General features: G+C 42.9%; 1 protein-coding gene across 1 annotated transcript in view; it reads right to left on the reverse strand.

Annotated features, from left to right (window-relative positions):
• Positions 1 to 14818, reverse strand: part of CAP2 (CAP, adenylate cyclase-associated protein, 2 (yeast)) — a 207510-nt gene that overhangs the window by 13039 nt on the left and 179653 nt on the right. The window contains exons 7-10 of the mRNA XM_006861016.1: positions 6713 to 6902; positions 3067 to 3242; positions 1790 to 1913; positions 1607 to 1689 (exon numbers count right to left, since the gene is read on the reverse strand). Of these exons, the coding sequence (XP_006861078.1) occupies positions 1607 to 1689; positions 1790 to 1913; positions 3067 to 3242; positions 6713 to 6902 (573 nt within the window). The remainder of the gene's footprint in view (positions 1 to 1606; positions 1690 to 1789; positions 1914 to 3066; positions 3243 to 6712; positions 6903 to 14818) is intronic.

A 14818-nucleotide genomic window follows, 5' to 3' on the forward strand; every position in this document is an offset into this window, starting at 1 on the left:
GCATAGTAAACCATGTGGTTATCAGATTCAAAATGGCCAGCACCAGTCCATTTCAGCTCCTTGATGCTTAGTTGAGGGCTATTCCCATTAAATATTGTTGTTAAGTGCCATTGAGTTGGTTCTGACTCACAGTGAACCAGTTTGGCTGGTGAGCTTGAACTGCTGCTGACCTTGCAGTCCAGCACTTTCCAAGGAGTGGTTGGTGGATTTGACCTCATGGTTAGCAGTCCAGTGCTTACCCTACACCACCACACCAGGTCTCCAAGTGACAGTAAGATGGAAACTGTACAATTGAATGAGCTCACATAACGATGGCGGGAGTCAAGAGCCTGCCCAAGCAAAAGGGAAAGAGCTAGAAACCAATGTTAACAAACATTAGTGGGAAGCATCAGAGAGTAAAGGGTCATTAACAATATGAACAGAGATAGAAGTTAGAGTTGATTGAAGCACCGAAGTTTATTCACTTTCAGTCTATGGTAAAATCCCATTTGGCAAAATCAAAATCATTGCAGAGATACAGATTTTCTTCTGTCTTGTAAATTCAATAGTGACCCTGAATTTTGGTTTGTACTTCAGATTAATCTCACTGGTTCCTTATAAAGCTCCTCTTTATCTAGAACCATTTTCTCCTGCTAAAAACGTTTTCTGAAGGATGGTGCGTGCTAAGAGACCCTCGTTGTATCTGTATTCATTCATTCCAATCACTCATTCATCAAGCACTTACTGGACACTACTATGTGTCCTAAGGTGCTCCGGTAGCGTAATGGTTACGTGTTGGGCTGCTAACCTCCAGGTCAGCAGTTTGAAACTACCAGCTGTTCCATGGGAGAAAGATGAGGCTTTCTACTCCTGTGAAGATTTACAGTCTCAGAAACCCTATGCAGAGTCACTATGAACCGACTCCATGGCACATCCCCACCCATCACCACCACTATATGTCCTGGTGTGGTGCTTGCTGTAGAATAAGCATTGGACTGCAAAGTGAGTTTGAACCTCCAGGTCGGAGTTTCAAACTCATCAGCTGCTCCTTGGAAACTCTATACAGGTTTGGTTGCTATGAATCAGAACCAACTTGATGTCACTTAACAACAACAAGAACAACTATGTGCAAAGTTCTGAGGCTATAAATACTAATTAAACACCATTTCTAGTCTCGAAATAGCAATGGTAAACCAGTAATTGTAGTGCAAAATGGAAGATGTTAAAAGAATCGGAAAGGGGGAAGTAACACTAAGGGGAGCCTTTGGTGCAAATGGTTAACACACTCAGCTGCTAACTGAAATGTTGGAAACTTGTGTCTACCCTGGGTGTCTTGGAAGACAGGCCTAGGAACATACTTCCAAAATATCAGCTATTGAAAACCTTATGGAGCACAGTTCTGCTCTAACATATGTGGGGTCACCATGTACTGGAGTTGACTTTACAGTCACAGGTCACACCAAAAAATACGAAAGGGGTTCTTAGAGGAAACCCTCAGAGGAAAGCAGAGGAGAGCAGTAGCTTGAGGTAAGGAAATAGTTTTCTAGGTAGACAAGGGGATCAAGGGCGCCCCCTGCAGGCAGAGTGGAGGGAGGGAGCAAAGCATGGCTGTAAGGGCTGCTTTTACCTGAATTTGAATGTCCTTGGAATTGATCACTTCCACAATGCCCACCACATTGTCAAACACAAGGCCAAATTTCTTACAGTTGTCTGGAAAAACAAAAAACAAAAACAAACTCCACTGAATACATGACAGTGTGCTTCTACAAAAAAGATCTTATGGTAAGGAGAGAGCCAGAGTCTGCCCTACCAATTGTAATGGAATTGATTTTCCCTTTCATCTGTAGAGTAGATTTGTTGCACTTGAAAATGTAAGCCACTTGTTTCAGCTCAGTGTCTGCGATCTCCAGGTCATTTCTGTTTTCTTGGTATTCCTAAAATGAAAACACATGCAAAATATGAGGACTGAGTCCACTGCTTACTGAAGTTACTCTGCATTATGCAGTTCAGCATTAATTATAGCTTTTTAATATAGTCTTTCTGGCAGAACCATTTTCTTACAGTCTAAGCCACGTCTTACCTTGTCACTGTACCTATAAGAACAGATAAAAATCACTGCTTGGGAGGTCAGTGCCAATTTTCAAACAGACAGATTGTCAGGCACCCAGGCTAATGTAATGGGTGGGGTGAGTGGGAATGTGACAGCTTTTGGCTGAGTCTGGAATAAATGATGCTGCAGTACAACAGACTCTGTCTAGTTGGAGCTGGGCAAATAGGCTGGTGAAGGAACACACAGGGTCTTGTTGTTGTTAAGTGCCATCGAGTTGGTTCTGACTAACAGCAACCCTGTAGAGTGTTTCTGAGGAACAGCTGGTGAGTTTGAATGACCGGCCTTGTGATTGAAACTGACCTTGTGGTCCAGTGCTTATCCTACAGCGCCACACAGAGGTCTAAGCACCATGTATTTTCTGACCACTTTCTTGAATCCCTGGGTGGTGTCAAGATTTAATGCACCCAGCTGATAATGGAAAGGATGATGTTCAAGGCCACCCAGAAGTACTTCAGAAGACAGGCCTGGTGAAAAATCAGCCCCTAGAAACCCTACGGAGCATGGTTCTACTCTGACACACACAGGGTTGCCATGAGTTAGAAACTACTCAATGACAATTTGCCTCTTGGTCTTCAATCTTTAGGGAAGCCGCTTCATGGGCAAGGGGCATCACCTTTCATTGATATTCAGAGTACCTTTGTCTGGTCCACACAATTTACTCTGAGATTGTTGAGTGGCAGCAGTAGGGTATGCTTGCTTATGTGTGTGTCTCCATCAGTGGGATATAACCAAACATCCTATAGCTGAATGGGACACACATTTCCCCACAGGTTAATGGTTAATGTCCCTGCAGGTTTCTCTTACTGCCTGGTTAAGAGCGTGTGGAAGCATTCAGAGATGGCTTGGTTTCTCTTCTAGTTGGTAGCCTTCTGCCTCTATCATTTTGCTCTGAAATCCTTAAGATCCTGGTAAGTGGGTAGCTACTGGTCCTTTTGTCAGATGGTGTCAGAAATGAAAGATCTGTGGGCATCACTCACCACTCTCCATTTCTTTCCCTCCAACTCGAACACAGGAGCATGTTTCTGAGGAGTGGGAGCTTTGGGAGAAGTGGGGCCTGGGGTGTGACTTTTGGCTGGAGATCGAGTCTGTCCTCCTTGGGCTCGCAGGCTGGGATTTTTGTGTGTCATCTGGTCGTCTGTGACATGCCGGAGCCCTAGAAAGATGATGCAGAGACACATTTCTGTATGTTTTATGCAGAGAGAAATATCCCTAACGTTCTATATCAATATGCTGTAAACTGAACGAGAATTTGTGGTTAGGATCTTTTCATACGAATCTAGTGCTTTCTCAGGCTTAAGATACAGCATGAGACTTGTATAAAGATAGAGTTGATACAAGTACTGTAAAGCTCTTCTTTACGAAGCTAAGGATGATAAAAATTCTGGAGGAAAAAACTACACCACCTCATCAAACAGTTCCTGTAGTTCACTTCTTCTTCTTCTTCTTCTTTTTTTTTTTTTTTTTTAAGTTTTTATTGTGAACTGAGTGATTGTTTACATGGGGGAACATCAGTTTTACACTCATTGTTTCATTGCAATGATTACAATCTCCTCTGTGCATCATCGTTCAACAGTATTTGTTTCCATTCCCTCTGTGTGTGTGTGTGTGTGTGTGTGTGTGTGTGTGTGTGGAGGGGATGTACACAGAAACACTCAGGAATATATAATCATTTAAACAACCAAAGGACACATTCTGCAAGCCTGTCTCCTGACCACCAGTACCTGGATGCCAGCACACAGGCTTTCTCTTTCTATGAGTCTAGAGTCCTCAGCTGCTCCCTCTCTCCATGTCCTCATCTCTGCCTCCGTCTCTGGTATCACTGCTTTTCTGGATAAGGTCTCACATTCTGCTCGTGCTTTTCTTCCTTGGTGGTCCTAAGGTTCTCTGTTCCTGGACTGTAAGATTAACTACTCCCCTCTTTTTGTTACAAAACTTCTACCTTTACATTTGTGACAGTTGCAATTAGTCATGATAACAATTATTCACTATTGAATCATAAGAATTATATTCCCATTTCCTTTCACCAGACCTGTCTAGACAAGATGAAAATTATTTAGTGGGGATTCTAGCCCACACACTCTGAAACAAAACTCCCTCTTGAAAACTTGTAAGCCACTCACTTCATACCTTTATAGCTCCTCCCATTTTAGGTAGCCAATGTCTAAGTTGCCCATCCCTATCTACCCTATATACAGAGGGGATAGGATTGATCCTTGATGTGAAGAATCCTTTCCTCTCAGTTGGTATTTTGAGCTACTGTATCCATAAATATAGGTCAAGTTAATCAAATTGTAGGAATTTACACTTGTTTCCTTTTTTGGGTTTATTTGTGCATCTACCCTCACTTCTTATCAGCTAGATGCTTCACTCTCAGCTCTAGCCTTCCATGGTTATGTCTTTGTCTGTGGGCTCAAGAGTCATCAGGTCTCACCACACTTTGGACCAACCAGCCCTTCCTCTTCTCTCTCTCATCTCCAGGTTGATGGGAGTCTGTGGAACATGGTTGAACATGGTCCATATCTTCATTGCTGCCTTTCCCCCTCTTCCACTCATCAGTAGATGAATGTGGTCACCAGCAAAATTACATGCCTACTCATGTGTTCCCTTTGAGTTTCGGTCTTGGAGGGTGCAGTTTATTTTTTATCTCATGAATAAATCATTCCTTAAATGTAGCATCCCAGTAAGTATGTATTAGAGAATAGAACTGACTTTAGGGTTACCAGTCCAATCTTTTATTTTGCAGATGATATTCACAGGGGACAGCAAAGCCAGTTAGGCGCTAAGACAAATGTTGGGTTCTTAGCCCAGAGCCCAGGGACACTTACATCAAAGCAAAAATACATTATCATATACTTTTTGGCTGCATGACTTTTATTTGTAGAATGCATGTGTTTCCAATCCTGAAATATATTTAGATGTTCTGTTGTTGTTTGTTGTATTCCACTGAGTTGACGCTGGCTCCAAGCAAGCCTTGTGGCAGAGTACAATTACCCCATAGGGTTTTCTTGGCTGTAAAATTTATGGAAGCAGGTCACCTGTTCCTTCTCCTGGGTGGGTTCAAACTGCTGATCTTTCAATTCACAGCAGAGCATGTAATCATTGCCTCCCCAAAACCAAACCCAGTGCGGTCGAGTAGGTTCTGACTCAAAGAGGCCATAGAGGGCAGAGAAGAACTGCTCCTTAGGGTTTCTGAGACATCTTCACAGAAGCAGACAGTCTCATAGTTCTCTCAAAGAATGGCTGGTAGGTTCGAACCTCTGACCTTTCCGTTAGCAGCCCAACGCTGTACCACCAGGACTCCTAATGTGCCAGCCAAACCTACCGCCATTGAGTCAATTCTGTTTAATGAGAGACCATGTATAGGGTTTCCAGGGCTGTAAATCATAACGGGAGCACAAAGCCTCCGTTTTCTTCTGAGAAGTGACTGGTGGGTTTGAATTGTCGACCTTGAAGTTAACAGTCCAGTGCTTATTCTACAGCACCAGTGGGGGATGGGGTGTTTTTAAATGTTCTATCGGAAACCCTGTACAGGGTCGCTATGGGTCGGAACTGACTCGACGGCACTTAACAACAACAACAACATGATATATGTATATGTATATATATATAAATGCTTGTAGTGTAGTGGTTACGAATCAGGCTGCCAATGTCAAGGTCAGCAGTTCGAAACTACCAGCTGTTTCACAGGAGAAAGAGGAGGCTTTCTGCTCCCGTAAAGATTTACAGCCTCAGAAACCCATACAGGAGAATCGACTCCACAGCACATAACCACCACCACCAAATCTATAAAATCAGTTATCATGAATTCTGACTCATGGTGACCCTGTGTGTTTTACAGTAGAACTGTGCTCCACAGCATTTTCATTGGCTGAGATTTTGGAAATAGATCAAGCCTTTTTTGCAAGGCACCTTTGGATGGATTACACACATAACACCCATGCATCCCTGGTGGCACAGTGGTTAAACACTGGGTTGCTACCCAAAAGGTCAGTAGTTTGAACCCACCAACTATTCTGAAGGAGAAAGATGTGGTAATTTGTTTCCATAAAGATTTACAGCCTTGGGAATCCTATGGAGCAGTTCTACTCTGTCTTATGGGGTCCCTATGGAATCGACTCAACAATGGATTTGTCTGGGGATATACATAATCGAACTACCTTCACCCTCATGAGCAATGGATAATTTGAAAATAAATAAATGATGGTAATAAGTGTATGTGGGCCGTATTTCTTTATAAATGAGCCATTCTTCATGAGGACAGAGGTAGTTCAAAGAATGGAATTCATTGACAAGTCTGGACACTGCCTGAGGACAGGAATGCTACTGCTTGTCTTGCCATTTTCCTTTCACTTGGTCTTGCTCCTTGTAGATAGATGATGGGGTTGAGGTGGTGATGCAGTACAGGGGCAGATTTAGAACCCAGAGTCTTTGGGTATGCCTTTCTGTTCCACTTGAAAGTCCACTGAGTCAGAGATCAAGCATACCATATGCATCTGATTTCCTAGCAGCAGTTCCCCGTGTGTTGAATAGGGACGGGGACGGAATGATGTATGCATCAATGTGCATCTCTAGACGATCGGAGTGCCTGCAAAGGGAGATAGCATCATGGTCCTGTTTTCTCACCATTTGTAATTGCTTCTCCCTGGTTAAGCTGAGCAAATAAAGCTGAGCGGGAAGGAGAGGACTCTTCTTTCCTGTCTTCATTATCAAAAAGTGGAGGTGGTCCAGGAGGCGGGGGTGGAGGAGGGGGCAGAGTAAGGCCAGGTGCAGGGGAGAGGGCAGACAAGGCTGATGTGGTTGATGCTACTGGACCCTGTGGGAGACAGAAGGCAGAAAACACTGTTTGTATAGAGATGGATGTTCTTGCTAAAAGCTGGCACACTACCAGTGTCCCTTACAACCTACTGGCAATGAGGGAATGGGCTCAAGATCACAATGGCTCACCAAAGGGCACGCTTGTGCATTATGGCCGGATAGAGAGGACGTGGGGCTAGGAACGTGGACAAGGACATGGCTTTGTCACCCTGCATGTGGGCTGTGCAGGGCTAGGAGGTATTCACCCTGCCATCTCAGCACCAAATAGCCATAGCACATGTTCATGCCCAAAGCTCAGGGTCTTGACCGATTTCGGATCATGAGAAAAAAGCAATCCATTTGATAAGAGGATCAGCTTTTGGGAAGACCAAGAATTGCAACCACCAAAGAGAAAGAAAGCAGTCAAAAATATGCAGTGGTTAGTAGGTATTTCTGATCCTTTTTCGAAACACTAAGGAAATGAGATCCTGAAACCCTTTCTCTGGAACTCAATTTTCAAATATGCATGTCTCATACAGACCCCAACAAGGTACTTATGCATCCTGGATGCTTGTCATACCTGGAGGCGACCAGGGTTCAGAACCCAGCTGGTGGCTCACTCAGTGCTATTCGTAAACTAACCAGAATTAGATCTTTCCTGAGCAAGAACTATACTTACCCTTGTATTCTCTGATATGCAAAAATGCAGCCCTTGTGTGGTAAGTATTAAGTTCTAACAAATTCAGGAGTCCTGCCTCTGTGGCACTGCAGGATAGTGCACTGGACCAAAAGGTTGGTTTGAACCACAGGGTCAGTGGTTCAAACTCACCAGCCACTCCTCAGAAACCCACTGAATAGCACTTAACAACAAAAATAAATTCAAACGGAACTAAAAGGTGATAGCAAAAAGAAGTAATTTGTTTTTGTAAATTTTTTGCTTGTCTTTTAAAAATATTTTACCCTTGTGAAGTTTCAAACATATAGAAAAAGTAAAGAATAATATAGCAAACCAAGGAATTCATTTTAATGTTTTTAATCGTTCTCATAGATGACCATTCTCTCAGAGTTTAAAACAAGTAGGACAAAACCAGAAAAGATACAACAGACTTGGGATAAATGCCATTCTACTTTTAAATGCTAAAGTAAAACTGGATACCTATGATAAGGAATTATAGTCAATTCAATAAAAAGAAAACAAAACCCAAGAAGTTTAAAATTTGGGTGTGATGGAAATGTGGTTCAGGCTCACAAATTTTCAATGCCAGTGTTAGGTTATTGGGGGGAAACCTCCACATTATTTTGTTGTTGTTGTTAAGTGCCATCAAGTCGGTTCCAACCCACAGCGACCCTGTATAGGGTTTCCGAGGAGCGGCTGGTGAGCTTGAACTGCCGACCTTGCAGTTCAAACAGCTTTGCAGTCTGGCGCATTAACCCACAGCGCCACACCAGGACTCTCTACATTATTTAGTGCTAACTAATAAATAAAGATCCCTGGTGCTGTGGGTTAATGCGCCAGACTGTAAAGTCATTTGACCTGCAAGGTCGGCGGTTCAAGCTCACCAGCTGCTCCTTGGAAACCCTATATAGGGTCGCTATGGGCCGGAATCGACTCGATGGATGGCACTTGACAACAACAACATTTATTAATTGTTGTTGTTGTTAAGTGTCATAGAGTGGGTTCCGTATAGGGTTTCTGAGGAGCAGCTGGTGAGTCTGAAGTGCCGACCTAGCGTTTGAAACCAGCCTTGCAGTCCAGTGTATTATCCTGTAGCAAATACATCTATTTTTATTTTTTACCAACAACTCAGTATCAAAATCAGGGTGTTTTTATCTGTAGTAGTTTTCTGTTGGAAAAAAAAAGCCATGCTATTTTCAAAGTACTCCCATAATCCCCATTAAGTACAGAATTACACTGAAAAGAAAAGAGTCTTCTCTTATTCAGAATGCATGTCTTAAAACCTCAGCAGGCTGGAGGTCTAGTCTTATGAAGATATAATTTGTAATGGTTTTTTGTTTCTAAGAAAGCTCAGCCTGACTCCATAAGGCTTCTTGGGTCAAGAAAATGAAACTGACCAATAAATTTGTTTCAGTATCTTAAATGTTTTCTATTATATTATGGGGTGAAATTTGAGAATTTACTCTGAATCATAAAGAAAATATTACCTCAATGCATCACACACGATTTCTAGCCCTCAACTCCAGATGCCGAAAACCATGTAGTATTACTTTTACTTGTAAGCATGTAAAAAACTCATAGCATAATATTAGAACCACCCTGCCCCATCTGAAACATGGCAGCATTATAGTCCTGGTTTGTGGAAAGGGGAGTCGGACCTGTTTCTAAATCTTAGTGGTTCTGTCATCTCTTAGAATTCAGAGCCTCTCTTCCAAAGCCATTAAAGAACACTGAGATCCATAAACTGCATATTCAACTTTTTGGAACTTTGATACATTCAGATGGCTGATCCAAGGAACACCAAACAAAGGATTTACTGCAATAAATGTTAAAAATAAAAGCCAAAAAACTAGAGCACTCAGGACTCGTTGAAACCCTGCCTCGGACTTATCCTTTGTATTCCTGAATCACTCTAGTATTGGCCCCAGAGGGAGCACACTGTGCACTCCGGTTTCCAAGGTTACATTACAATTAGCATTCTGCGGCTTTACAGTACAGCGCTGGAAATCAGACTGATCAGTCCTAGAACTGGATCTCCGTGGGTCACCCCGTGCAGTGTGCCTGATCTTTGCCTCATTCTCTACTTCTCTTTCCATGGGTTATACCATCACAGGAGACCAAAGCTTTCTGCATTCTCCTATGTGCCTGGCCATGACTGGTAGTCATTACTGGAATCTCATTCTGTCCCCTGCAATAAACAGATGAGAAGGGAAGGGAGACAAAAGGTGTGGAAAACCTAGTATGTGCCAAGCACTGATTTGTCTTACTTAGTTCATATATGAAGGAGCTCTGGTAGTGTTAGTGAATTATGGGCTGCTCCAGCTACCAGGGGCTCCACTGGGGAAAGGATGAACCTTTCTGCTTCTGTCAAAATTCACAGCCTCGGAAACCCTATACAGACTCGCTATGAGTCAGAAGGAGCTCTGGTAGTGTAGTGGTTAGGAATTGGGCTGCTAATCTCATGGTCAGCAGTTCGAAACTACCAGCTGCTCCGCGGGAGAAAGATGAGGCTTTCTGCTCCTGTAAAGATTTATAGCCTCGGAAACCCTGTACAGGGTTGCTATGAGTCAGATCCGACTCCACAGCACATAACAATGATATATATATATATATATATGTAAAACAAAGCATTTGCGATTTCAGTCATTTTTACGCGGACAATTCAGTGACATCAATTATATCCATCATGTTGTGAATTCTCACCATAACCCATTTCCAGATTTTGTCATCACTCCACACAAAAGTCCAATACTCCCTAGTTCCCCCATCCTGGGGACTACTGATATATTTTTGTCTTCAAGCATTTGCCTGTTCTAGATACAAGTACAATCATACAAAATGTATCCTTTTGTGTCTAACCTATGTCACTCAGAATAATGTCTTCAAGGTCATGTGTACTATATCATGTGTCAATACTTCATTTCTCTTTATGGCTGAATAATAGTCCATTGTATGGACAGGCCACACTTTTTTATCCATTCATCTGGTGATGGACACCAGGATTGTTTCTACACCTTTGGGTTCTTAGGACTAGTGCTGATATGAACAGTGGTGTGCATATCTGTTTGTGTCCTTGCTTTCAGTTCTTTGGGGTATCTACCTAGGAATAAAATTGCTAGGTCATATGGAGTTTTGGTGTGGCACTGTAGGATAAGCACTGGACTGGTAACTGAAAGGTTGGCCGTTCAAACCCACCAGTCACTCCTTAGAAATCTTATACAGATTGCCCTGAATTGGAACTACCTCGATGGCAGTTAACAACAACATAGTACATTCCACAAATACGAATGCTCAGTTCACAGCAGACTTTATGTCAGGGTTTCTTAAACTTGTCTGAACAGTAGCATCAATAGAGGAACTGTTTAAAGTTCCAAAGCCAGGCCACTCTTTCTGGGGGCTGGGGCACAGGCATTCAGATTTTATTTTTTAGCTCCCTGTTAAGTTCTGTCAAGTCACTTCTGACTCACAGCGACCCTGCATCAGGTTTCCAAAGACTAGCTTGTGGGTGTGAACCACCAACCTTGTGGTTAGCAGTCCAGTGCTTATCCTACAGTGCCACACCAGGAAGCTCCCTTGCTGTTGTTGTTTAATGCCGTTGAGTTGGTTCTGATTCATAGTGACCCTACATAGGGTTTCCAAGGGTGGTTGGTGCGTTTGAACCTCCAACCTGCGGTCTACATTGACCCTGTGGTCCAGCGCATTATCCCACAGTGTCATACCAGGACTCCATGGACACACACCAGAAGTTCCATGTTGTTAAGTGCCCCTGAGTTGGCTGCGAACCTGTATAGGGTTTCTGTATAGGGTTGGTGAGCTTGAACCGCCGACCTTGTGGTTTAAAACAACTTTGCAGTCCAGCACATTAACCCACAGCGCCACACCAGGACGTGATCTCAAATGAGAATGCTGTGGATATGTAGGATAAGCACTGGACTACGGACCATAAGATTGGTGGTTTGAGCTCACCAGTTGTTCCCTGGGAGAAAGATGAGGCTTTCTGTTCCTGCAAAGATTTACAGTCTCAGAAATCCTATTCAAGGTCACTGTGAGTTGGAACTGATTTGACAGAACTTAACAACAACAGGTGATCTCAAAGTACAGACAAATATGGGAACCACCCCTCTGTTTTAGGGCTGAGATTAAACATAATTATCCTAATGATGAACAGGAAAAGGTAAACCGTTAAACACCCCTCCCAGAAAACATTAACTGCCCTCTCCTCCCAGGAGACAAGCTAGAATGTTAATCAGGCTACCTAGCGAAGCGAGGGGGGTGGGAGTGGGGCAATCTTCTGGTTTCCCTCCTGTCCTCAAACAGGACCACAACCTAGTCCCTCCTGATTCTGACCCCATATAAGCCTGTACTGACCTGCACTCAGGGCTCAGAATCTGGAGAAGTTAGCTCCTCTGAGCCAGCCAGTTTAATAAAATCTGAAACTCTGCTTCACCTCACTGAGTGGCCTTGGTTTCTTCGGCAATGGATCTAAAGCTGCTTTTTAACACTCTCAGCTCTAACACTGCTGTAACGATGGTATTAAGGTATCAGGCTACTGAAATCCCTGTTTTAGAGAATGTTTTGTTGTTAGATGCCATCAAGTTGGTTCCCACTCATAGTGACCTGGGGTTTCTGAAGAGTGGCTGGTGGGTTTGAACCGCCGACCTTGAGGCTCAAATATAATATGGAACATAAAAACATTGGGTCCAATATTAAACTACTAGTAAATGGCTAAGACAAAATTTATTTGTTTGCTTGATTGTAAGCCTTTGCATGTATTTGTTTGCTTGATCGTAAACCTTTCTTAAGGAAAATCCTTTATGCTATAGTGGATGGAATAGTTTACAACCTGTCAGTGTGCTGTATGTACTGTAGTGGTAAGTGTGTTGCTATGGTGCAGAAAGCCATGACACCTATATTTTCACTATCAGCAGAGTCACTGAGGGAGGGAGCTGGAGTGCAGCTATTTTGAGACCAATTGCCACAACTCTCCTAAACGTCTATTTTCCTTAAGTTTCAGTTTCCCAGTTTCTGCCAGTTGTTGTTAAGTGCCATCAAGTTGGTTCTGATTCATAGTGACCCTGTACAGGATTTCTGAGGCTATAAATCTTTACAGGTGCAGAAAGCCTCATCTTTCTCCCATAGAGCGGCTGGTAGTTTCGAACTGCTGACCTTAAGGTTCACAGCCCGATTCGTAACCAATACGCTACCAGAGCTCCTTCTGCCAGTTAGCTCCTTCCAAATTCCACCCTCAGGCAAGACCTCACAAAAGCCCATTTCCTCCACAGCTAACACCTCCTAAGCTCCACCCCCTGCCAAGACCCTCAGCCAGTACAGGAGAGTGCTTCTGACCCTGGTCAGCAAGCCCCTCCCAGGTTTGTCTTGAATAAACCTGTTCTTGCTGTTGAGTTGTGCTCTCTGTTGACTGTAACAGTCACCCATGGAGGACAGGTTTCAATGGAGTGTCCAGACTAGGAGGAAAGAGCTGGTAACCTACTTCCAAAAATGAGTCAATGAAAACCCTATGGGACACAACAAATTATTGTCAGCTATAGTGTTGGAAGATGAGCCCCTAGATGGAAAGACACTCAGAATACACAGTGGCTGCATTTGTGGTTGAACTCAAGTGTAACAACAATCCTGAAGATGATGCAGGACTGGCCAATATTTCATTTTATTGTATGAGGGTAAGTCAAAAGTACTGCGACAAAATCATAGAAAGGTTTATTAAACAAAAATATCAAAATGTAAAAGTTATTGTTTCTTTTTTTTATTATTAAGGTTTTTTATTGTGGATTGAGTGAAAGTTTACAGGGCAGATCATCAGTTTTACATTCAACACATCATACACCTTGTTTCATTACAATGATTATAATCCCCTTCATGTACCAGAGGAGCTCTGGTAGCGTAGTGGTTATTAATCAGGCTGTGAACCGCAGGGTCAGCAGTTCGAAACTACCAGCCATTCCGCGGGAGAAAGATGAGGCTTTCTGCTCCCGTAAGGATTTACAGCCTCGGAAACCCTGCACAGGGTCACTATGAGTTGGAACCGACTCCACAGCACATAACAACAACAACAATGTACCATCAGTTACCAGTATTTCTCTCTATTCACTTTAGCTTTTTTTTTTTTTTTTTAACATTTAGGCATATACAATAATTTACACCACCAAAGGGCACGTTCTGCAAGTCTGCCCTCCTTGCCGCCATCTCTTATTCCCTTACTACCCATGAATCTAGAGTCCTCAGCTGCTCCCTCCCTCCATGTCCCCATCTCTGCCTCCATCTTTGTTGTCACTGCTTCTCTGGATAAAGTCTCGTATTCTGCTTGTGCTCTTCTCCCTTAATGGTCCTAGGGGGCCTCTGTTTCTGGACTGTAAGATTAACCACTCCCCTGTTTTTGTTGCAAAACTTCTACCTTTACAATTGTGACAGTCACAATTAGTCATGATAACAATTACTCATTTTTGAATCATAAGAATCTTATCCCCATCTCTTTTAACCAGACCCATCTAGACAAAATGAAAACTATTCAGTGGGGACACTTTCTTTTCTCACACACTATTACACTAAGCTCCCCCTTGAAATCTTGTAAGCTGGTCAATTTGTGCCTTTATCACCCCCTCATTTTAGGTAGCCAATGTCTAAGTTGCCCATTCCTATCTACCCTGTGTACAGAGGGGATAGCATTGATACTTGATGTGAAGACTCCTTCCCTCTCTGTTGGTATTTAGAGTTACTACCTCCATGAGTATAGACCAAGTTCATCAAATTGTAGCAATTTACCCTTGTTTCCTTTATCAAAATTTGTTTTGTTCTTTTTTTTATCTTCCTCTAGTTGAGTTCTGATTATCAAGCCATCAAGGCTAGGTCAAATGTGTACCATCTGCAACTTTGTGTGTTCTTGTACAACCCTTTCACTTCATCTCAGTTGGATGCTTCACTCTCAGCTCTAGACCTCTGTGGCTATGTCCTTCTTCATAGGCTCAGGTGTCCCCAGGTGAGAGTTATTGTTTCATGAAATACCCTCCATACAAGTCTATACAGCCACTCATCTGTCAGTTTGTTGTATTGTGGTGGCTTGTGTGTTGCTGTGATGCTGGAAGCTATGCTACCGATATTTTAAATGTTAGCAGGGTCATCCATGGTTGGCAAGTTTCAGCAGAGCTTCCAGACTAAGAAGGAGAGGCAGACCACTTTTGAATGTTCAGCCACTGAAAGCCTTATGAGTAGAAAGGAACACTGTCAAGTATAGTGTTGGAGGA

The sequence above is a fragment of the Chrysochloris asiatica genome, unplaced genomic scaffold (assembly GCF_000296735.1).
Source record: "Chrysochloris asiatica unplaced genomic scaffold, ChrAsi1.0 scaffold00040, whole genome shotgun sequence".
Classification (NCBI taxonomy): domain Eukaryota; kingdom Metazoa; phylum Chordata; class Mammalia; order Afrosoricida; family Chrysochloridae; genus Chrysochloris; species Chrysochloris asiatica.